Source organism: Lonchura striata, chromosome 25 (assembly GCF_050655825.1).
Source record: "Lonchura striata isolate lonStrDom1 chromosome 25, ASM5065582v1, whole genome shotgun sequence".
In the NCBI taxonomy this organism is placed as follows: domain Eukaryota; kingdom Metazoa; phylum Chordata; class Aves; order Passeriformes; family Estrildidae; genus Lonchura; species Lonchura striata.
The window spans coordinates 2045492-2067539 of record NC_140727.1 but is presented as its reverse complement, the minus strand read 5'-3'; the positions used below and the strand labels follow the sequence as shown (position 1 = coordinate 2067539).

At 47.2% G+C, this 22048-nt stretch overlaps 2 protein-coding genes across 7 annotated transcripts in view; one reads left to right on the top strand and one right to left on the bottom strand.

Moving 5' to 3' along the window:
* The window catches only part of RIT1 (Ras like without CAAX 1), a 17665-nt gene extending 6665 nt beyond the window's left edge, over positions 1-11000 (top strand). The window contains exons 5-6 of one of the 2 annotated variants that reach the window (XR_014950064.1): positions 1030-2700; positions 3349-11000. Coding sequence is in view for 1 of the 2 variants with exons in the window: in XM_085560600.1 (XP_085416726.1) it covers positions 1030-1260 (231 nt within the window). In the remaining variant the exon portion in view is untranslated. Of the gene's footprint in view, positions 1-1029 lie in introns of both variants that reach the window. The other variant, XM_085560600.1, reaches the window with a different exon arrangement.
* On the bottom strand, positions 5992-22048 carry SYT11 (synaptotagmin 11). 5 transcript variants are annotated; one of them, XM_077789397.2, is made up of 4 exons: positions 21759-22048; positions 18304-19103; positions 12785-12905; positions 5992-9618 (listed from the first exon to the last, which is right to left on the bottom strand). In XM_077789397.2, the coding sequence occupies exons 1-4, from the start codon at positions 21790-21792 to the stop codon at positions 9308-9310; spliced, it is 1266 nt and encodes a 421-aa protein (XP_077645523.1). In that variant the 5' UTR covers positions 21793-22048; the 3' UTR covers positions 5992-9307. The 5 variants fall into 5 exon arrangements, with proteins under 5 accessions (XP_077645523.1, XP_077645522.1, XP_021387837.1 ...); XM_077789396.2 differs by having other exon boundaries at positions 5992-9621; positions 21759-22047; XM_021532162.4 differs by having other exon boundaries at positions 12782-12905; positions 21759-22046.

Here is a 22048-nt window from a genome sequence, read left to right as displayed (position 1 = left end):
AGAGCAAGGGAACGCTGCATTTCACCTGAGACCGTGGAGAAAACTTCCAAAATTGAATAATAGGACTGAGAGGAGGAGTGTGTAGTTTGAATAGAAGCAGTGTGTTGGGACCCTGGTTACTGAGAATTTTAGACTTTCTGTGCTTACAGAACAAGAGAACACTGCATTTCACCTGAAACCATGGAGAAAACTTCCAAAATTGAATAATAAAATTGAGATTAGGAGTGTGTAGTTTGAATAGAAGCAGTTGTGTTGGGACCCTGGTTACTGAGAATTTTAGACTTTCTGTGCTGACAGAGCAAGGGAACGCTGCATTTCACCTGAAACCATGGAGAAAACTTCCAAAATTGAATAATAGGACTGAGAGGAGGAGTGTATAGTTTGAATAGAAGAATATAATGTCACAAGGTAAAGAACTCAGAGTTTAAGTGAAACAAAGTTTGTTGGGACCCAGGTTAATGGGAATTTTAGACTTTGTGTGCTGACAGAGCAAGAGAACACTGCATTTCACCTGAGACCATGGAGAAAACTTCCAAGATTGAATAATAAAACTGACATTAGAAGTGTGTACTTTGAATAGAAGCATATAATGTCACATGGTAAAGAACTCAAAGTTTAAGGTTTTGGAATATAGTAATATATGTAAAACAAGATGGAGGATTTAGGGTGCACGCTGGTCCTGCTTCTTCACCTTCTTCTCCGTGGGTTTGGGTGGAATCAATCCTTTGGAAACCTTTGGAGCTGGGTGGAATCCATCCGTGCTGGGCCTTGGAGCAGAGGGACAGCGAGTAAAACAGGGAAAGAGAAAGGAATAAAATCCTGAGGTTTGGCTTCCCTGACCACTCCTTTTCCATGTGTCTGAAGAGGAAGGCTCTGCCTTAGCAGGAGGAACCTTTGGAGCTGAGTGGAAACTTCCAGTGCTGGGGCTTGGAGTGCTCACACAGAGGGACAGAGAGCAAAACAGGGAAAGGCAAAGGAATAAAATCCTGGGGTTTGCTTCCCTGACCAGGGTGTGCACTCATTTTCCAGGTGTCCAAGGAGGAAGGCTCTGCCTTGGCCCGGGAGTTCAGCTGCCCCTTCTTCGAGACGTCGGCCGCCTTCCGCTACTACATCGACGACGTGTTCCACGCGCTGGTGCGCGAGATCCGCCGCAAGGAGAGGGAGGCCGTGATGGCCATGGAGAAGAAATCCAAGCCCAAAAGCAGCGTCTGGAAAAGACTCAAGTCCCCCTTTAGGAGGAAGAAGGATTCGGTCACTTGAAGAGAAGATTCCCCCGCACAACAGGACGAAAGCTGTGACCTTTTGTAGCCAAAGGAGCTCGGTGACAACGCCGAGAGGACGTGTGACACCTGAGGGGACTTTGTGAGGGAATGGCTGACTCTGCCCGTTGTTTTCCTTTAGAACCATGTTGCCTTGATTCTGGGGGTTGAAATTCACACCCAGTGACAGTTGTACTTTGCTTGTTGTCATTTTTTTTTTACTGCACCCAGCAGGTGTTGGCCATGGGTTGGTGGCCCTGCACTTTGGAGTGTTTGGTCACAGCACCCTGGGAGCTGAACTGTGCAAAGCATTGCTGCAGTTGGACCCAGCCTCGTTGAATCTGTGGTTTTTTCCCAGTTGGAAAAGAGGATTTTGCTACTCTCTCCCACAGCGTGAGAGGCTGAACAGAATTATCACGGCCTTGCAGGTCACCAAATTTCTTGTGCCCTCATGGGACAGATTTCTTTCCAGGAAAATTGAAGTGGGATATTTGTGTGCAAGCTCATCCAAGTCATCAGTTCATCAGCAGTGATAGAAACAAGCCAGAACCACAGAATAATTTCAACTGGAAATTATTATTACTGTAGGTGGGACATAAACAAACCAGAATCACAGAATAATTTCAACTGGAAAGAATTCTGAGATCAGCAAGTCCAACCTGTGAGCCAGCACCACCCTGAGACCCAGAGCAGAGCATTCAGCCCTTTAAACACCTCCACAATCTGGATTTTGCTGTTTAACAACAGCACAGATCACAGCTGGGTAACTCAGCAGCTTTTCTGCACCAAGTGCCTGGAATCCTTCATTTTGAAAGAGCTAATTAGATAATTAGACTGAAGTGATTTTCCTGATCACCTCTCAGATCTGTGCTGCACTGGCAGTGCCACCCAAACTGAAAACCCAGGTGGAAAAGAGTTGGTAAAGGAAATAAGGATAAAAAAAATATATATATGTAAAAAAACCTCCTTATTACCTAAGACAGGGATGGAAATCCTGTTGGTTTGAAGAATATTTTCTTTGTGGAAGACTTAAACAGAAGAGAAGTGTATCAGGGGCTGCATTTTGTATTTACTTTGTTTAACTTTTAAATTGATTTCCATTTCTCATCTCCTCCCCGTGCTGCGCTGCTCTGGCAGCAACCACAGAATCAAAAATTGGCTTGGAAGAGGCTGAAGGAAAATTCAGATTGTTCAGAATTTCAGACTCTTCCCCCTTCCCGTGTGAGCAGCCATCACTGATGTTCTCATTTTTGGCTTCAAAGCTGTCTAAAACTCGGATTAAAACCCAAAACCCGAGGAAGAGGAGGAGGAAGGAGCAAAGAAGTGGCTCCAAAGCGTTTTTTGGCTCTGTCAGGTGTTGCAGAGCTGGGGCCTGGTGGTGATGATGCATTTCCCAGTGCTTTTCCTTAAAATCTCCATCAGCTCTCAGAGCACAGCAGAGGTGCTGAACGCTATACAGAACTATTTTCACCCCTAAAAAATGGAATTTTAGGTGCAGTTTAGGTGTTTACTAATGCCTGTTGCTTCTAGAATTCGTAGGGCAGAACAGCAGCCAGCACTTTTTTCACTTTGTTTTTTTGTCTTTTTTTTTTACACAGTGTTATTCAAAGAGTTTTATTTTTCGTCATGTATAAATTTGTACACAGAACAATCCTTTTATTTGACACAATATATATAATTTTTAATACAAACCTTTGCACTGATTGTGTCGGTGTGTGGTGGGGTTGCTCAGCCTGAGAGTGCTGTGAGAAAAAAAAAATGTTATTTAAGTGGTGCAAAGCCTAAAAATTCTGTGGGTCTGGTGCTGATTTGTTGAAATATGAACATTTTATCATCTAAAATTACCTCTGGTAAAATCCTACTACAGTACATCTTTCTTAATTCTATTTTTCCAAAATTATCTAATCCTATTTACAGAACTATCCTTTAAAACTTATTTTTCAATTCTGTTTCTCTCTCAACAATGTCTGTCTTATTCTATAAAATTTCTAATTCATTTCTTCTCTCCAAGTTTACATAGAAATACCAAATATATAAACATTCTGTCAGGGTTTAAAAATTCTCTCTCTCTGAAATAATTCTCCTGTAGAGTCCTCATGTGCTCCAGGAGGGAGGAGGAAGAGGATGGATGGAAGAGGAGGAGGAAGAGATGGAGGAAGAGGATGGAGGAGGAGGAGGAGAAAAGGAAGAGATGGAGGAAAAGGAGGAGGAGGAGATGGAGGAGGAAGAGGAGTAGGAGGATGGAGGAAGAGAAGAAGGAGGAAATGGAAGAGGAGATGGAGGAGGAGGAAATGGAGGAGGAGGAAGAGGAGGATGGAGAAGGAGGAAGAGATGGAGGAGGAGGAGGATGGAGGAGGAAATGGAGGATGAGGATGATGGAGGAGGAAGAGGATGAGGATGGAGGAAGAAGATGAGATGGAGGAAGAGGATGGAGGAAAAGGAGGAGGAGGATGGAGAAGGGGGATGGAGGAAGAGGAGGATGGATGGATGGAGAAGGATGGAAGAGGAGGAGGAGATGGAGGAGGAAGAGGAGTAGGAGGAAGATGGAGGATGGAGGATGGAGGAGAGGATCGAGGAAGAGAGGGGGATGGAGGATGGAGAAGGAGGAGGAGGAGGATGGAGGAAGAGAAGAAGGAGGAAATGGAGGGGGAGGATAGAGGAGATGGAGGAGGAGAGGAGGATGAAGAAGGAGGAGGAGATGGAGGATGAGGATGATGGAGGAGGAAGAGGATGAGGATGGAGGAAGAAGATGAGATGGAGGAGGATGGAGAAAGATGGAGGAAGAGGATGGAGGAAAAGGAGATGGAGGATGCGGATGGAGGAAGAGGAGGAGGAGGAGGAGGGGGATGGAAGAGGAGGAGAGGAGATGGAGGAGGAGGATGGAGGAAGAGGAGATGGAGGAGGATGGAGGAGGGGGATGGAGGAAGAGGAGGAGGAGGAGGATGGAGGAGGGGGATGGAGGAAGAGGAGGAGGAGGAGGAGGATGAGGATGGAGGAGGGGGATGGAGGAGGAGGAGGAGGAGGAGGAGGAGGAGGGCCCGCTCTCCGCAGCGCGGCCGGGGGAGGTGGGAAGCCAGCGGGGGCTGAGCGTCCACGCTCTCCTAAACCCATCCCGCTTTCCACGCCTTGTCGAGCCCATTCCGTTCACGCTTCTCCTTTCTTTCTCCTTCTTTTTATGATGCAAATCCTTTTGTTTCTGTGCGGCTGAGCGGGGTAAGAAACTGAAACGCGCCGTGCTGGAGTCCAGCAGAGAGGCGAGAAGAGAAATTCCACTTTCTGCACCAGGAGGAGAAGACAATCGCTGACTGTGCACTTGGGCTGAATAGCTTCAATAATTCCGTTTATTGCCCTGATAAATCACCCACAGGGATGGAGCGTCCTCATCAGCCTGGTGAAATGAAGGGGAAATCCCAGTTTTAAATCAATTCTGGTTTATCCCCTGCACAAGAATCCCAGGAGGGTTTGGGCTGGGAAGGGCCTCAAATCCCACCCAGTGCCACCCCGGCCTGGCAGGGACAAATTTCAGTGTCACTGCCCTGGAAAATCTGCTTCAATGGATTTAATTCCAAATGTTCAAAGATTAATGAGCTCAGGAGCTCATTAACCCCCACCCCAGTTTAGGTGCAAGGGGGTTTTTGGTGGGGGGAATTCTCTCACAGGATCATGGAATGGTTTGGGTTCAATTTGGATTTAAAATTCATCCAATCCCGTGGGCAGGGACACTTCCACCATCCTGGGAAATCTGCTTTAATGGATTTAATCCCAACATTAATAAACTCAGGAGTTTCAGCTCCTCACCCCACCCCAGTTTAGGTGCAAGGGGGTTTTTGGTGGGGGGAATTCTCTCACAGGACCATGGAATGGTTTGGGTTGAAATAGAATTTAAAATTCATCCAGTTTCGTGGGCAGGGACACTTCCACCATCTGTGAAACCATTCCCTGTGTCCTTGGCAGATAATCCCTCTCCATTTTTTGGGTCACATTTATTCACCCTGATTATCTCCAGGCTGGGTCATTCCTTACCTGCAGGATCCTGCTGGGTCTCAGTGGGTTTGTTAATATATTTCTATATTTGTTATTGTACTTACATTATATTTGAAATTATTGCCTTCTGTGGCTGCTGCTCCTGAGCCAAACGTTGGAATGGAGAAAAAGGAGGGATTTTCTTTCCAAAAAGTGGGGAGGGAGGAGGGATTTGTCTTCCCAAAAATGGTGAAAAGGAGGGATTTGTCTTCCCAAAAATGGTGAAAATGAGGGATTTGTCTTCCCAAAAATGGGGAAAAGGAGGGATTTTCTTCCCAAAAATGGTGAAAAGGAGGGATTTTCTTCCCAAAAATGGTGAAAAGGAGGGATTTGTCTTTCCAAAAAAATGGTGAAAAAGGAGTGATTTGACTTTCTAAACAATGGGGAAAAAGGAGGGATTTGTCTTCCCAAAAAATGGGGAAAAAGGAGGGATTTGTTTTTCCCACCGATCTTTGGGTCTGCTGGTGGATCAAACCAGCACTGAGAGAAAAAAGGAATAATGGGAAAGATTTCACTGATTGATAAATGGAAAAAGAGATTTGCTTTTTTTACTTCTCTTTTGGCTGTGCCACCGAATTCTACCAAATTCTACCAAATCAACCCAAATTATACCAAATTAAACCAAATGAAACCAAATGAATGCAGCTGACTGAGAGTTCTCAGTGCTGCTGGTCGTCGCCCACGGTCACACACGGCAGAGGCAGCAGAATTAAAGTGATTTAATTTTTATTTTGCACGCTCAATGTGCGTTAACAAATCCAACATACAAGGTAGCATTACAGAATGTAGGTTAGCTGATAGCATTATGCAGTTTCACACAGGTTGAGTTCGGGTTTTTTTTGCCTTTTTTTTTTGTAATTTTATTATTTTTTTTTTTTCATTTCTCCACACAAAGTTGTAACTGTCCAAGTTCATTTTACAACAGAAGACACAAGGTAAAGAATAACCACACCTGGGAGATTTTACAGTGAGTCCGCTGTCACTTTACTGTCTATTTTATGTTTTTAAAAAATATATATATCTGCACATTTTTCAGTTTCCTATTATTCCAGAAGAGTGTTGGAGCTACTCCTACCTGCCCGACAGCCTAAGTCTATTTACCCTGAGCATGTTTCCTTGACAAAAAATTAATTTTTCCTTTGCAACCGAAGGAATTTTAAAATCATCTAGACTTAGCCATGCTTTTCACACCGAAGGGAAAAAAAAAAAAAATGAATTTTTGTTGCTGCTTTTAATTGTGGTCAGATCTTTGGAGTGGAAAGCATTTTCTGAGGAAAAATCGGTGAAAAGTTGCTTGAATTGCAACAATGCAATTGCTTAGTGCAAAAAAATGAGGATTGAAAGAGATTTACAGCAATTTCCAATGGGGGGGAACTCGTTTGCTGAGCCACAGAGCTCGAGCTAGAAGGAATTCAATAAATTTAATAAATTTAATAAATTGAAGAATTGAAGAAATTTAAGACGCTGAGAAAATCTACTACAACCTCAGGCAGAAATCCTGGTTGTGGATGGGTGAAGGGGGAAAAAAATCCACGCTTGTGTCTGCTGAGAAATGGAGCCCCAGCGGGTGAGAAAAATCAGATTTTTTACCAAAAAATGCCTTAGGAAAAGATGCCAAAATTCTGTCTGTTCACACAGGGCTGCTGCCTCGTGGGGAACCAGCAGAGCCTCGCTCATTATTCCCATTTCAGGGCAGAGGAGGTGAAAAAGATCCTTTTTCCAACAGGGATGTAAAATTCAGCAGTTGAATGGTGTGAGTAATTAAATGATTTTAATTTTTAAAAGTTTTAATCTGTTATTTGCATTCCTATTTGCATCCCAGAGGGCTCAGAGCAACCAAAGATTTTCCTGAAAACCTGAAGCTGTCGAGGAGCCTTTTTGCAAACTCAATTCTGCTTCTCCATTTCCACTGGGGAGCTCAGGAATAATTTGAATTTTCATTATTTCTGCTCAATCCACCAACACAGCTTACCATGAATAATTTGCTGCCAGATATTAATCAGCTTTATCTGTGCCCTGGCTGGGCTCTGAGCAAAATACCCAAATCCAGGATGCTCTGCTTGCATCCAAAGGCAGCTCCAGCAGATGCCAAATTTTATTAATTCCTGTCCCAAATTCCTGCCTCTGCAGGGTTAAAACTCCTGTCCCAAATAAATTCCTGACCCTGCAGGGTTAAAACTCCTGTCCCAAATAAATTCCTGCCTCTGCAAGGTTAAAATTCTTGTCCCAAATAAATTCCTGACCCTGCAGGGTTAAAAATCCTGTCCCAAATAAATTCCTGCCTCTGCAGGGTTAAAACTCCTGTTCCAAATAAATTCCTGCCTCTGCAAGGTTAAAATTCTTGTCCCAAATAAATTCCTGACCCTTCAGGGTTAAAAATCCTGTCCCAAATAAATTCCTGACCCTTCAGGGTTAAAAATCCTGTCTCAAATGAATTCCTGCCTCTGCAAGGTTAAAATTCTTGTCCCAAATAAATTCCTGACCCTGCAGGGTTAAAACTCCTGTCCCAAATAAATTCCTGACCCTGCAAGGTTAAAATTCTTGTCCCAAATAAATTCCTGACCCTGCAGGCCCATCTTCCCCTGGATCCCAGGCTCAGAAATCAGTCAGGATTTCAGGATTTCAGGATTCCCCAAGCTGCCCTCAAAGCACGTTTTTAGTGCCAGGCTTTGCCCTGGGCTTGGTTTTAGGTGACTGCAGGACGATGTTTGATGCAAATTGACTCCAAAAAAGCTTTGTCACCTTTTCGTGGACAAGCTCTGCCCTCGGGGACCTTTCTGCCACTCTCAGCTTTGTTCTGCCATGAAACAGAAACGATCAGAATTGGTGATGTTGAAAAGTTTCCTTACCAAGCAGTGACACATCAGATTTTGGGTTTCCTTGGGCCCTTCGTGCACGGACAGGATTCAGTAAAATGAACCTGAGCAGGATTCCCCCGGTTCCTGCAGTCTGTGAGGTGCTGCCCGTGGATTTTAAGAGTCAATTCTTGGATGTTGTGAGCTCACAGCTCCCCCGGCTCCATCACAACGAGGATTTCTCTGGAGGCCAGTGCCATCTCCCCCGTATTCTCCTTTTGTGCCAGTGCAGAATTCAAACCCAGCTCTACATGGAAACGTGGTTGGGACTCCCAAACCAGCACAGAACGGAACTGCAAGAACCAATGGGCAGGCAAAAACTAACAAGAAACTAGAGGTTAAAACAGCAGAATTCAGAAACTTTGGGAGAAGCCTAACGAAGACAGGCCAATCTTGGTGAATACCAGCAAAGACAGCTCGGCACAAACACGACTTCCATAGTGACAGATAATTGTATTCAAACCTGCAACTTGATATTGGCAGTTATACTAATTTCAGTTTGTAGTAGGCATGCAATAGCGTGATTACACTGTTATATATATTCGTGGTACCTTTTTTTTTCTTTTTAATTATTTATTCATCATTATTTATTCCCCATCGTACATTTGTTTTAATGCTCCTTAGAATTTTTAGTGCCCTGCAAAAACCACGTCACTAAAGAGAACCTATGGGTATTCTCAGTTTAGTCAGAGAGAACCTATGGGTATTCTCAGTTTAGTCAGGGAGAAAGGAGAGTTTCCAACCAGGCTAAAGGTTTTTAGGATCCCAGGAACACAAGTTAATACAAGTGACTCCCTTTCCTGCCAGCTCACTCAATGCTTTGCCTGTCTTGTCCCTGGGTCCCCATCTCATTTTCCTTTTTATGCTGCTATCCCTCTAATTTTATTTCTGGTTTTTTCTTTGTAGATTCCCTTCCTTACTTCTTCCTGGCCCTTCTTCTGCTCATTCTCACTTGTTGAAGTGGAACCCCTCTATCCCTCACTGCTCCAGCTGGAATTCTCCTTGGAACGACCCTTTTGCAAACCAGAAATGCTGAAGCCTGCTCGGAAACTCTCCTTTCTCCCTGCCTAAACTGAGAACACCCCCAAGAACCAACCAGCTGCTGCTCCTCAGCGCCAAGTCCTTTAGTCCTACAGCTAAACCCGGGTGTGCCACCCGTGCCAGGAGGGCTCAGTACTCGCTCAGGCTGTGCCACTTGGCCACGGCCTTGCCGGGGCTGTCGCAGACCTGGCGCCAGTGCTCGGTGCCCGCGGCGCCGGCGCTGTGGGCGCCCAGGATCAGCCTGCCCACCACCTCGTTCTTGGTGGTGCGCTCGAAGTCGATCACCAGGAACTCCACGCTGACGTCGGGCAGGAGATCGCCGGGGATGTCGTAGATGAAGGACTCGTTGAAGACGGGGTTCAAAGTGCACTTCTTGACGTGCGTCTTCTTCTTGGCGATGCGCTTGCGCCCGTAGTAAACGTTCACCTTGACGTAGGGGTCTGCTGGGGGGGAGAGGGAGCAGCAATGACACGGCCCAGGAGAGCTGCACGGGGCACAGGCAGCTTTGGGTCGGGAGGGACTGAAAATGCCACTCCTGCCCATCCCATTCCATGCCTTCATCTACTCCAGGTGGCTCCAACCTGGCCTTGGGCACTGCCAGGGATTTGGGCAGCCCGGGTTTGAGCTTGGAGGGATTTTAAAATCCCATTCTGCTCCTGCCCATCCCATTCCATGCCTTCATCTACTCCAGGTGGCTCCAGCCTGGTCTTGGGCACTGCCAGGGATGGGCAGCCTGGGTTTGGGCTGCGAGGAACTTTAAAATCCCATTTTACTCCTGCCCACCCCATCCCACGCCTTCATCTACTCCAGGTGGCTCCAAACTGAACTTGGAAACTGCCAGGGATGGGCAGCCCGGGTTTGGGCTAGGAGGGATCTTCTAAAATCCCATTCTGCTCCTGCCCATCCCATCCCACGCCTTCCATCACCCCAGGTGTCTCCAGCCTGGCCTTGGGCACATTCAGGGATAGGCAGCCTGGGTTTGGGCTTGGAGGGATTTTAAAATCCCATTCTGCTCCTGTCCATCCCATCCCATGCCTTCCATCACTCCAGGTGGCTCCAGCCTGGTCTTGGGCAGTGCCAGGGATGGGCAGCCTGGGTTTGGGCTTGGAGGAACTTTAAAATCCCATTCTGCTCCTGCCCATCCCATTCCATGCCTTCATCTACTCCAGGTGGCTCCAAACTGAACTTGGGCACCTCCAGGTATGGGTAGCTTGGATTTGGGCTGGGAGGAACTTCAAAATCCCATTCCATTCCTGCTACTCCCCTTCATCCCATTCTACACCTTCCACTACTCCAGGTGGCTCCAACCTGGCCTTGGGCACATTCAGGGATAGGCAGCCTGGGTTTGGGCTTGGAGGGATTTTAAAATCCCATTCTGCTCCTGCCCATCCCATCCCATGCCTTCCATCACTCCAGGTGGCTCCAAACTGAACTTGGGCACTGCCAGGGATGGACAGCCTGGGTTTGGGCTTGGAGGAACTTTAAAATCCCATTTTTCTCCTGCCCATCTCATTCCACATCTTCATCTACTCCAGGTGGCTCCAACCTGGCCTTGGGCACATTCAGGGATCCAGGGGCAGCCCTGAAAAATCTGCTGTAATGGATTTAATCCCAAAATTAATAAACTCAGGAGTTTCAGCTCCTCACCCCCACCCCAGTTTAGGTGCAAGGGGGTTTTTGGTGGGGGGAATTCTCTCACAGAACCGTGGAATGGTTTGGTTTGAAATAGAATTTAAAATTCATCCAGTTTCGTGGGCAGGGACACTTCCACCATCTGGGATGGAGCTGATTTGCTGTCAAAATAAAAACTCGAAATCTCTGAGCTGCTGAAAGTTTGGTTTCCCTCCCCAAACCTGCCCCATCAGGGACTGGGATCTGGCCAGCCCCAAGGAATGGATTTTTCATTTTCAAATGCCCAATTCTGTGCTCTGAGGTGAAATTCTGGCACTGCTCCCCCGCTCAGCTCAGCAGGAAAATGCAGAGGGTGAATTTCAGCCTGGAAAATGTTCCTTTTCCTGAGGTGATTTCTTTTTGTTCCCCACACTGAGCACCCCACCCTTGTTCAGGACACAGAGGGTCGAGGCACTTCCAAGAAATTGCAGATGGGAAAATGCTGCCAGCAGAAGGTGCTGGGAAAGAATAAAAAGAATAAAGTTTAAAACAAAGCCTCCCTTTTCCCCCCAGCCCTCAGGCAGCTGCTCTTTATGCAGACACTGGTGAGGATTACAATCAAGATACCAGGCACTGAGGGATATTTTTGTTTTTTGCATTCCACACAAGTTTTGAAGGCCCTTGCCCAGCTGGCACTGCCTTTTTTTCACCTTTTTTGTTTTTTAAACCCAGCTGAAATGGGTTTATGCATAATACAAAGATCACATAAATAGTGTTAGTCACACGATTCTGCAGGTAGAACAGCACTGGAAGTTTTATCCTGTGGTTGGAGACTACACATGCACAGATTTTTTCCTTTTTTTCTTTTTTTTTTTCCTTAAAGAAAGGATAAAATGTAGGACCTACAGTAATTAGTCCTAGTCTGCATTCCAGGAGAAAATTGCAAAACCAGGAGTGGGTTTGCTCTCAGTCAGGCTGTCACTGACTCTCAAATTGATTCCAACCATTTCCCCACCATCCTGAAGGAGACTTTGCTTAGGAGTGTGAAAATCTGGGAAACACCAAAGCCGGAGCAGCTGCTCCCCTCTCTCCAAACAGCACAACAGAAATGGAAACACCTAAAAACAGAATTTTTGGGAGAAGAACTCCACTCCCCAGAGCCACAAGGTCCCCCCGAGCCTCCTCCAGGCTGAGCCTCTTCCCAGCTCCCTCAGGAATTCCCTCAGCTCCTTTCCAGCTCCTTCAGGAATTCTCCCATCCCTTTCCAAACTTCCTCAGGAATTCTCCAGCTCCTTCAGGAATTCTCCCATCCCTTTCCAAACTTCCTCAGGAATTCTCCAGCTCCTTCCCAGCTCCCTCAGGAATTCTCCATTCCCCTTCCAAACTTCCTCAGGAATTCTCCAGCTCCTTCCCAGCTCCTTCAGGAATTCTCCAGTGCCTTCCAAACTCCCTCAGGAATTCTCCATTCCCCTTCCAAACTCCCTCAGGGATTCTCCAGCTCCTTCCCAGCTCCCCCAGGAATTCTCCATCCCCTTCCCAGCCCCTCCAGGTCTTTCTTGTCATGGGAAAACCCAAAATTGACCCCAGGACTTGAGGGTCCTCAGCAGTGCCCAGCACAGGGGATGGGCACTCCCTGTTCCTGTGCCACCTGGGCACACCTGGGCACACCTGGGCACATCTGGGCACATCTGGGTTGGTGTCCAGCCCCTTCCAGGCAGGACCATTCCCAATTTTTCCTCACACCATTGACCTCACCCCATGGATCCCATGGATCCAGAGATTCCTGCACCCAGCACCAAGTTCTGCTCCCAGCAGAAAGAATTTGGGCTGCTCTGCACAACCACCCGCACCAATCCGAAACCCTTAAGAAGAACTTGAGGGAAAACGTGTGTACAGCCAAAAAATCTTCAGCTAAAACAACAGCAAAAGCCTGCAGGTGAACTTGGGGATTTATGTTTTGCCCAAACACTCCAAGCTGGAGAAAATAGCTTCTACCTGAGAGGCCGGTGATGTCCATCTTTGGCAAGTGCCTGGCTTTCAGCACCACCACGGTCATCCTCTGTGCCACGGGCTGGTAGGACAGGGACACCTGCAGCTCCCCTCTGCTGATGCATTTCTGCAGGGTGCAACACACAGAGAACTCCTTAGGACAAGGGGTCTGACACCTCCCCACAATTCCCTTTCCTTGTGAGAAATGCCTAAAAAGTGGGAAAAATAAATCCCAGCTGCGGAAGGGGAAGCAGCTCGTGCTCACCCCACAGCTGTGAGCATCCCCCAGCCTGGAACTCTGAATTTCTGGGAGGGAAAACCTGGTGGGATCTTCTGAGAGAGGAGTGGCCTTGGGGGAGCTGTTACCAGGGGGCTCTGAGGGGTTTAGGAGCTCCAATTCCACGGATTTTTTTGGGGTTTCAGAAGCTGAGCCCCTCCTCAGGAGTGTCCTGACAGTTTTGCCAAGACTACCCTGGGGGATCTGTTACCAAAGGGCTCTGAGGGGTTTAGGAGCTCCAATTCCATGGATTTTTTTGGGATTTCAGAGCTGAACCCCTGTTTAGGACTGTCCTGACAGTTTTACCAAGACTACCCTGGGGGATCTGAGGAGTTTAGGAGCTCCAATTCCACGGATTTTTTTGGGGTTTCAGTAGCTGAACCCCTTTTCAGGGCTGTTCTGGGAGGTTCACAAAGGCTGCCTGTGGGGATCTGTTACCAAAAAGCTCTGAGGGGTTTAGGAGCTCCAATTCCATGGATTTTTTTGGGATTTCAGTAGCTGAACCCCTCTTTAGGACTGTCCTGACAGTTTTACCAAGACTACCCTGGGGGCTCTGAGGGGTTTAGGAGCTCCAATTCCACGGATTTTTTTGGGGTTTCAATTGCTGAACCTCTCTTTAGGATTGTTGTGACAGTTTTACCAAGACTACCCTGAGGGCTCTGAGGGGTTTAGGAGCTCCAATTCCACAGATTTTTTGGTGGGGTTTCACCTCAGGAGTGTCCTGACAGTTTTACCAAGGCTACCCTGGGGGATCCATTATCAAAAGGCTCTAAAGGATTTAGGAGCTCCAATTCCATGGATTTTTTTGGGATTTCAGAGCTGAACCCCTGTTTAGGACTGTCCTGACAGTTTTACCAAGACTACCCTGGGGGATCTGAGGAGTTTAGGAGCTCCAATTCCACGGATTTTTTTGGGGTTTCAGTAGCTGAACCCCTTTTCAGGGCTGTTCTGGGAGGTTCACAAAGGCTGCCTGTGGGGATCTGTTACCAAAAAGCTCTGAGGGGTTTAGGAGCTCCAATTCCATGGATTTTTTTGGGATTTCAGTAGCTGAACCCCTCTTTAGGACTGTCCTGACAGTTTTACCAAGACTACCCTGGGGGCTCTGAGGGGTTTAGGAGCTCCAATTCCACGGATTTTTTTGGGGTTTCAATTGCTGAACCTCTCTTTAGGATTGTTGTGACAGTTTTACCAAGACTACCCTGAGGGCTCTGAGGGGTTTAGGAGCTCCAATTCCACAGATTTTTTGGTGGGGTTTCACCTCAGGAGTGTCCTGACAGTTTTACCAAGGCTACCCTGGGGGATCCATTATCAAAAGGCTCTAAAGGATTTAGGAGCTCCAATTCCATGGATTTTTTTGGGATTTCAGAGCTGAACCCCTGTTTAGGACTGTTGTGACAGTTTTACCAAGACTACCCTGGGGGCTCTGAGGGGTTTAGGAGCTCCAATTCCACGGATTTTTTTGGGGTTTCAATTGCTGAACCTCTCTTTAGGATTGTTGTGACAGTTTTACCAAGACTACCCTGGGGGATCCATTATCAAAAGGCTCTGAGGGGTTTAGGAACTCCAATTCCACGGATTTTTTTGCTGGGAACTTCCTGCTCGGGCAAAATTTTGGGAGGAGAACAAATAGATTATATATAATAAAATGAAATAAATGTAATAAAAATAGAATAAAAATAATAGAATAAAAATCATAAAATAGAATAAAAATAATAAAATGGAATAAAATACAAGTAATAGAGTAAATATAATAATATATATTATTATATGTATTATACATATTATAATATATATAATATATAAATATTATAATATATATTATTATATATAATATATTACATATTATAATAAAGAATAAAATACAATAAAATATTATATACTAAAAATAATAAAATAGAATAATAGAATAAAAATAATAAAATGGAATAAAATACAAGTAATAAAGTAAATAAAATAATATATATATTATTATATAGATTATAGATATTATAATATAGAATATATAAATATAATATTATATATTATATATTATATATTATATATTATATATTATAATAATAAAATACAATAAAATATTAGATACTAAAATAATAAAATATAATAAAGTATAATAAAATATAATATAAATAATAAAATATAATAAAATGTAATATATATAATAAAAATAAAGAATTAATAGAAAAATAAATAACATTAAAATAAACAAACAAAATTAAATAAAGATACATGAAATGTAGAACAAGTTATAACAAATATATACAAAATTATAATAAACGTGTCACTAATTATAATAAATATATAATAAATTATCATAAATGCATAATAAATTATCATAAAGAATACATTCCTGGGCCTGGACTAGAAATGTTTGGAACTTTTTTCAAGCGTGCACATCTGGCACCAAGAGAAATCAATTTTCAATTAGTAACAAATGTTAAATAATTTCCATCCTCGATTAAAATTATTCATCTTTAAATCTATTTTTCCCCTCTATTTTTAAGCTATTACTCCTAAGAGATCCAGTCAATACACTGAAAAAAAAAATATATTAAAGACCACTTGTTTTGTAAGAACAGCAAAGGAATTACCAGAAATCTTGGGTTTTTTTGGGGTTATTGACATAGAATCTCCTATAAAGATAATTTAAAAAAAAGGAAAATAAAAATTAAAAAAAAAAAAAAAGCTAAACACCCCATAAAGCAGAAACATTTCAAGTTAAATAATATATTTTTTTTAGGACATAAGGAAGGACTCCTTTTGTTTTTGAACCTGGGAGAGGATGGGCAGCAGCAATCAACAGAGCAAGGAGATTAAAATCGGAATTATCTCCTCCTCCTGAGCACCAAACATCTGCTCATCCCTTTGTTTACACCACCAGGCACTAAGAGTGGGATTTCTTTCACCCAGATTTTAAATATCTAAATTTTTGGGGTTTTTTTTTTGCTTTTTTTTGCATTTTATTCCCAATCCAGCCCATCTCAGGTTGGAATTCCTGGGAGCTGATTTCTGCCCCAGGACCAGGGGAATCCAATCAGGCATTTTACAGCCACATTTCAGCTGTAAATAATTCCAAATATTTGGGTTTAAAGTGGTCGGATCAGAGAAATCTCCCTCGCTCAGTGAGGTTTGAATGTCCTGTTATCACGTCAGTTTATTTGGAGATGGGAATTTGGGAATTTGCCTTTTTTTTTTTGGCACATTCATCATAAAATTCATCACTGCTGTGCCTCAGGAGTGACAAAACCTCATCCAAATGTCATCACCACAGAGCAGAGAAATACCAGAGCCACATCTCACCAAAAATATGTATTTGTGGGAAAAAAACTGAATTTAAAAACATATTTAATGGTGAGGATCTGCAGCATTGCTGCTGGTTAAACCATGGAGAATCCTGGATCAAAGTAATGGGGATCAAACACAGCCAAATCTCACCAAAAATATGTATTTGTGGAAAAACCTGAATTTATGACTGAGGATCTGCATCATTCCTGCTGGTTAAACCATGGAAGCTCCTGGATCAAAAGCTCAGGGATCAAACACAGCCATATCACACCAAAAATATGTATTTGTGGAAAAAACAGATTTTATGGCCCAGGATCTGCATCATTCCTGCTTGTAAAATCCTGGAGGATCCCAGATCAAAAGGTTTGGGATCAAACACAGCCATATCTTACAAAATATGCATTTGTGGAAAAAATCAGAATTTAAGGCTGAGGACCTGAATCATTTCTGCTGGTTAAACCATGGAGGCTCCCAGACCACAATAATGGGGGTCAAACACAGCCATATCTCACCAAAAATATGTATTTATGGAAAAAACAATATTTATGGCTGAGGATCTGCACCATATTTGCCTTTTAAACAACTGAAGCTCCTGGATCAAAAGCTCAGGGATCAAACAGAGCCATATCTCACCAAAAATATGTATTTGTGAAAAAACTGAATTTATGGCTGACGATCTGCATCATTCCTGTTGGTTACACCACTGAGGCTCCTGGATCAAAATAATGGGGATCAAACAGAGCCAAATCTCACCAAAAATGTGCATTTGTGGAAAAACCAGTATTTATGGCTGAGGATCTTTATAATTCTTGCTTTTTAAACAACTGAGGCTCCTGGATCAAAAGCTCAGGGATCAAACACAGCCATATCACATCAAAAATGTGCATTTGTGGAAAAACCAGATTTAATGGCTGAGGATCTGCATCATTCCTGCTGGTTAAACCAGGGAGGCTCCCAGATCAAAATAATGGGGATCAAACAGAGCCATATCTCACCAAAAATGTGCATTTGTGGAAAAAACTGAATTTAAGGCTGAGGATCTGAATCATTCCTGCTTGTTAAACCACTGAGGCTCCTGGATCAAAAGCTCTGGGGTCAAACAGAGCCATATCACATCAAAATCATGTATTTATGGAAAAAGCAATATTTATGGCTGAGGATCTGCATCATTCCTGCTTGTTAAACCATGGAGGTTCCCAGATCAAAATCTCTGGGATCAAACACAGCTGTAACACACCAAAAAAATGTATTTGTGGAAAACACAGATTTCATGGCTGAGGATCTGCATCATTCCTGCTGGTTAAGCCATGGAGGCTCCCAGATCAAAATCTCTGGGATCAAACACAGCCATATCACACCAAAAATACATATTTGTGGAAAAACCTGAATTTATGACTGAGGATCTCCATCATTCCTGCTTGTTAAACCATGGAGGTTCCTGGATCAAAATCTGTGGGATCAAACACAGCCATATCACACCAAAGATATGTACTTATGGAAAAAACTGAATTTATGGCTGAGGATCTGCACCATACTTGCTTTTTAAACAACTGAGGCTCCCGGATGAAAATCTGTGGGGTCAAAGAGCCACCCTAGATGGAGGCAGGGTGAACACACTCACCTGTATGTTCCTTTTGAGGATCTCCCTGGTGAGCTGCACCTTGCCGGTGCTGGGATCCACCCCTGAAAGGTGGCTGGATCACACCAAAAATGTGCATTTGTGGGAAAACCAGAATTGATGGCTGAGGATCTGCATCATTCCTGCTGGTTAAACCATGGAGGCTCCCAGATCAAAATAATGGGGGTCAAACACAGCCATATCACACCAAAAATGTGCATTTGTGGGAAAACCAGAATTGATGGCTGAGAACCTGCACCACTCCTGCTTGTTAAACAACTGAGGCTCCCGGATGAAAATCTGTGGGGTCAAAGTCAGCCTAGATGGAGGCAGGGCGAACACACTCACCTGTATGTTCCTTTTGAGGATCTCCCTGGTGAGCTGCACCTTGCCGGTGCTGGGATCCACCCCGGCCAGGGGCACCATCACCTCCCCGATCACGTCGTCGCGGGAGAAGCGGTCGAAGCTGAGCACCAGGAAGTGCAGCACCAGGTCCTGCAGGTGGCTGTAGGGGATCCCGTAGAAGGTGAAGGTCTCGTCGAAAACGGGCTCCAGGGTCTTGCGGAGCACGCGGGTCTTGACGCGGTGCCTCTTGTCGGGCAGGATGGTCATCTTGATGTAAGGGTCGGAGCTCCGCGTGTGCTCGTCCATCACGGGCAGCCCATGAGCCTCCTGGATGGTGACCACCAGAGCTTTTTTGGGGAAGTTGTAGTCCACGGAGAACGTCAGGTCTCCCAGCAGGACGTCGTCGCCCGGGGAAGAAGGCGAGGAGGTTTTGCTCCCTCCCGGAGTGAGGCTTTGATCTGGGCTGAGTTCATCTCCGTAATCGACTTTGATGGGGAGCTGGTCGACTTGTGGGGGTCCACCTGGAGCTTTGGTGGGGCCCATCAAGCCAGACTCAGCAGCATCCACCAGGAGGTTCCCCCTGCCTCCCTCCTTGTCTCTGCGGATCCGGTTGATTTTCTTCTTGTTGCTCAAGGTCTCGGGGTAGATGCTGATGCCTTTCAGCATGTGGATGAATTTGTAGGGGGGGGTTTTGTGCTTCTTTTCTGCTTGCTGGTGACAGCACGTCCACACAAAGACCGTGACTGAGACAGAAACCACCAGCACGGTGGCTCCAATGAGTCCTGCCACCACGGGGGACACATCTGCGGGGAGACACAGCGGTGAGGAGCAGCACACCTTGCCTGCAGATCTACACGCTCTCCATTCTGGGATCTCCCCCAGCTTCCCCACACATCCCTCCTCGCCTCTAAATTTATTTCTCACGCTCCTAAGGCGTGCCTGACCTGTGTTCCATGAGCTCAGGAAACTGTTGGTTGCCTTATCTTGCCAAACCCAGCTCCTGCATCACCAGCATCTCCATAGGAACGCGGGCTCTCGATGTGCAGGAAGCATTTTCCTTTGATTTTTTTGATGCCCTGTTCAGGAACGTTACACAACTCTCTTTTCACTACAGAAAAGGAGTAATAAATCTGGCCACGATGCTGGATTCGAGACATCCTTCAGTAATGATTTTTAAAATATCCCTTTGCCTTGAAATGGTTGTTTTGCTGAAAACCTGAAATCTCCCAGTTTCCAAACCAACTGAAAACCTCCTTTTAAACCCAAATTTTGCTAAGGATACCCCAATGGTGGCTGATGGTTAAATGGTGACAGCACGTGCATCCCAGGAAACACAAGGTAAGAGGGACGTGGGGCCGTTTTCCAGGAGATAAATGGTGCTGGATAGAGGAATATCTAAAATACTTGGGGATTCAGAGGTTCTCACACCAAAATCATCCCAAACCCCAGCGGTTCTCACACCAAAATCATCCCAAACCCCAGCGGTTCTCACACCAAAATCATCCCAAACCCCAGCAGTTCTTGTCACCAAAATCATCCCAAATCCCAGTGGTTTCATCCCAAACTCCAGCGGTTCTTGTCACCAAAATCATCCCAAACCCCCATGATTCTTGTCACCAAAATTATCCCAAACCCCAGAGGTTCTCACACCAAAATCATCCCAAATCCCAGCGGTTTCATCCCAAACCCCAGTGATTTTTGTCACCAAAATTATCCCAAACCCCAGCAGTTCTCACACCAAAATCATCCCAAACCCCAGCTGTTCTTGTCACCAAAATCATCCCAAACCCCAGCGGTTTCATCCCAAACCCCAGCGGTTCTCACACCAAAATCATCCCAAACCCCAGCAATTCTTGTCACCAAAATCATCCCAAACCCCAGCTGTTCTTGTCACCAAAATCATCCCAAACCTCAGCGGTTCTTGTCACCAAAATCATCTCCAAACCCCAGTGGTTTCATCCCAAACCCCAGTGGATCTCACACCAAAATCATCCCAAACCCCAGCGGTTCTCACACCAAAATCATCCCAAACCTCAGCGGTTCTTGTCACCAAAATCATCCCAAATCCCAGCAGTTCTTGTCACCAAAATCATCCCAAACCCCCGTGATTCTTGTCACCAAAATTATCCCAAACCCCAGCAGTTCTCACACCAAAATCATCCCAAACCCCAGCGGTTCTCACACCAAAATCATCCCCAATCCCAGCGGTTCCATCCCAAATCCCAGCGGTTCCATCCCAAATCCCAGCGGTTCCATCCCAAATCCCAGCGGTTCCATCCCAAATCCCAGCGGTTCCATCCCAAACCCCAGCGGTTCCAAAATCATCCCAAATCCCAGCGGTTCCATCCCAAACCCCAGCGGTTCCAAAATCATCCCAAATCCCAGCGGTTCCATCCCAAACCCCAGCGGTTCCATCCCCACCCCCAGCGGTTCTCGGCCCTGTCGGGGCTCGGCGGCGTTTGGAGCTTCTCCGTCACCCCCGCGGCGCTCCCGGTGCCGCTCCCGGCCCCGCCCGGTCCGCTCCCCGTCCCCGCCACCCGAGCACCCCCCGGTGCCCCGGGCGGGCCCCGCCTCGCGGCGCCGGTGCCGCAGCCGCCCCGGGGAGCGCGAACAAAGGCCGGGGCGCGGCGCGGCCCGGCACAGACATCACGTCATCCGCCCGGTCCGCACCTGCCACCGGCCCCCGCTCCGCCGCCACCGCCGGCACCGGCGCCGCGCCCGCGGCCGAGCGCTGGCACCGCCCCAGCGGCGGCGGCAGCGCGGGGGCGGAGGGGCCGCGGGGTGCTCGGGGACCGGGGGATGCTCGGGGACCGGGGGGGGGCTCGGGGAACGGGGGGGCTCAGGAGCCGGGGGATGCTCGGGGACCGGGGGATGCTCGGGGACTGGTGGAGGCTGAGGAACCGGGGGATGCTGAAGGACCAGGGGATGCTGAGGCACCGGGGGATGCTGAGAAACGGGGGATGCTTGGGGACCGGGCGATGCTGAGGCACCGGGGGATGCTGAAGGACCGGGGGATGCTGATGAACCGGGCGATGCTGAGGCACCGGGGGATGCTGAGGCACCGGGCGATGCTGAGGCACCGGGGGATGCTGAGGCACCGGGGGATGCTGAGGCACCGGGGGATGCTGAGGCACCGGGGGATGCTCGGGGCCCGGGCGATGCTGATAAACCCGGCGATGCTGAGGGACCGGGGGATGCTGATGAACCGGCGATGCTGAGGCACCGGGCGATGCTGAGGCACCGGGCGATGCTGAGGGACCGGGGGATGCTGAGGGACCGGGGGATGCTGAGGCACCGGGGGATGCTGAGGCACCGGGGGATGCTGAGGCACCGGGCGATGCTGCGCTGCCGCCGGGTGCGGAGGCCCCGGAGCGCCGCTCCCATCCCCGCGCACGGCCCAGCCCCGGGTGCGCCCCTCGGGGCCCCGCCTGGAGCAACCGGCGCCGGGCCGCACTCACCGAAGCCGGGCTGGACGCTGGTGATCTCGGCCATGGCCCCGGCGGGGCCGCGGGGCTGCGGGGCCCGGTGCGGAGATGCGGGAGCTGGCGGCCGGTCCCGCTGCGGCGCTCGCCCCGCCCGGCCCCGCCCGCCCGGCCCCGCCCGGCGGTGACTCGGCAAGCGGCGGGGCGCGGAGAGCCGCGGGGCGTGGGCGCCGAGCCCCGCGCGAGTCGGAGCCGCGCTGCCACCGGCAGCACCGGGCGGCTCCGTGCGAGCGAGCGGGCGGCGGCGGCGCCCGGCGAAGATGGCG

What these genes read in the sequence shown, in the direction of transcription:
- SYT11 (XM_077789396.2), bottom strand. Translation starts at nt 21,792, where the DNA reads ATGGCCGAGATCACCAGCGTCCAGCCCGGCTTCG. An exon ending in CAGCGTCCAGCCCGGCTTCG is followed by an intron (nt 19,104 to 21,758) that starts GTGAGTGCGGCC and finishes GTCTCCCCGCAG; the next exon opens with ATGTGTCCCCCGTGGTGGCA. An exon ending in GGACATCACCGGCCTCTCAG is followed by an intron (nt 9,622 to 12,784) that starts GTAGAAGCTATT and finishes TCTCCCCCCCAG; the next exon opens with CAGACCCCTACGTCAAGGTG.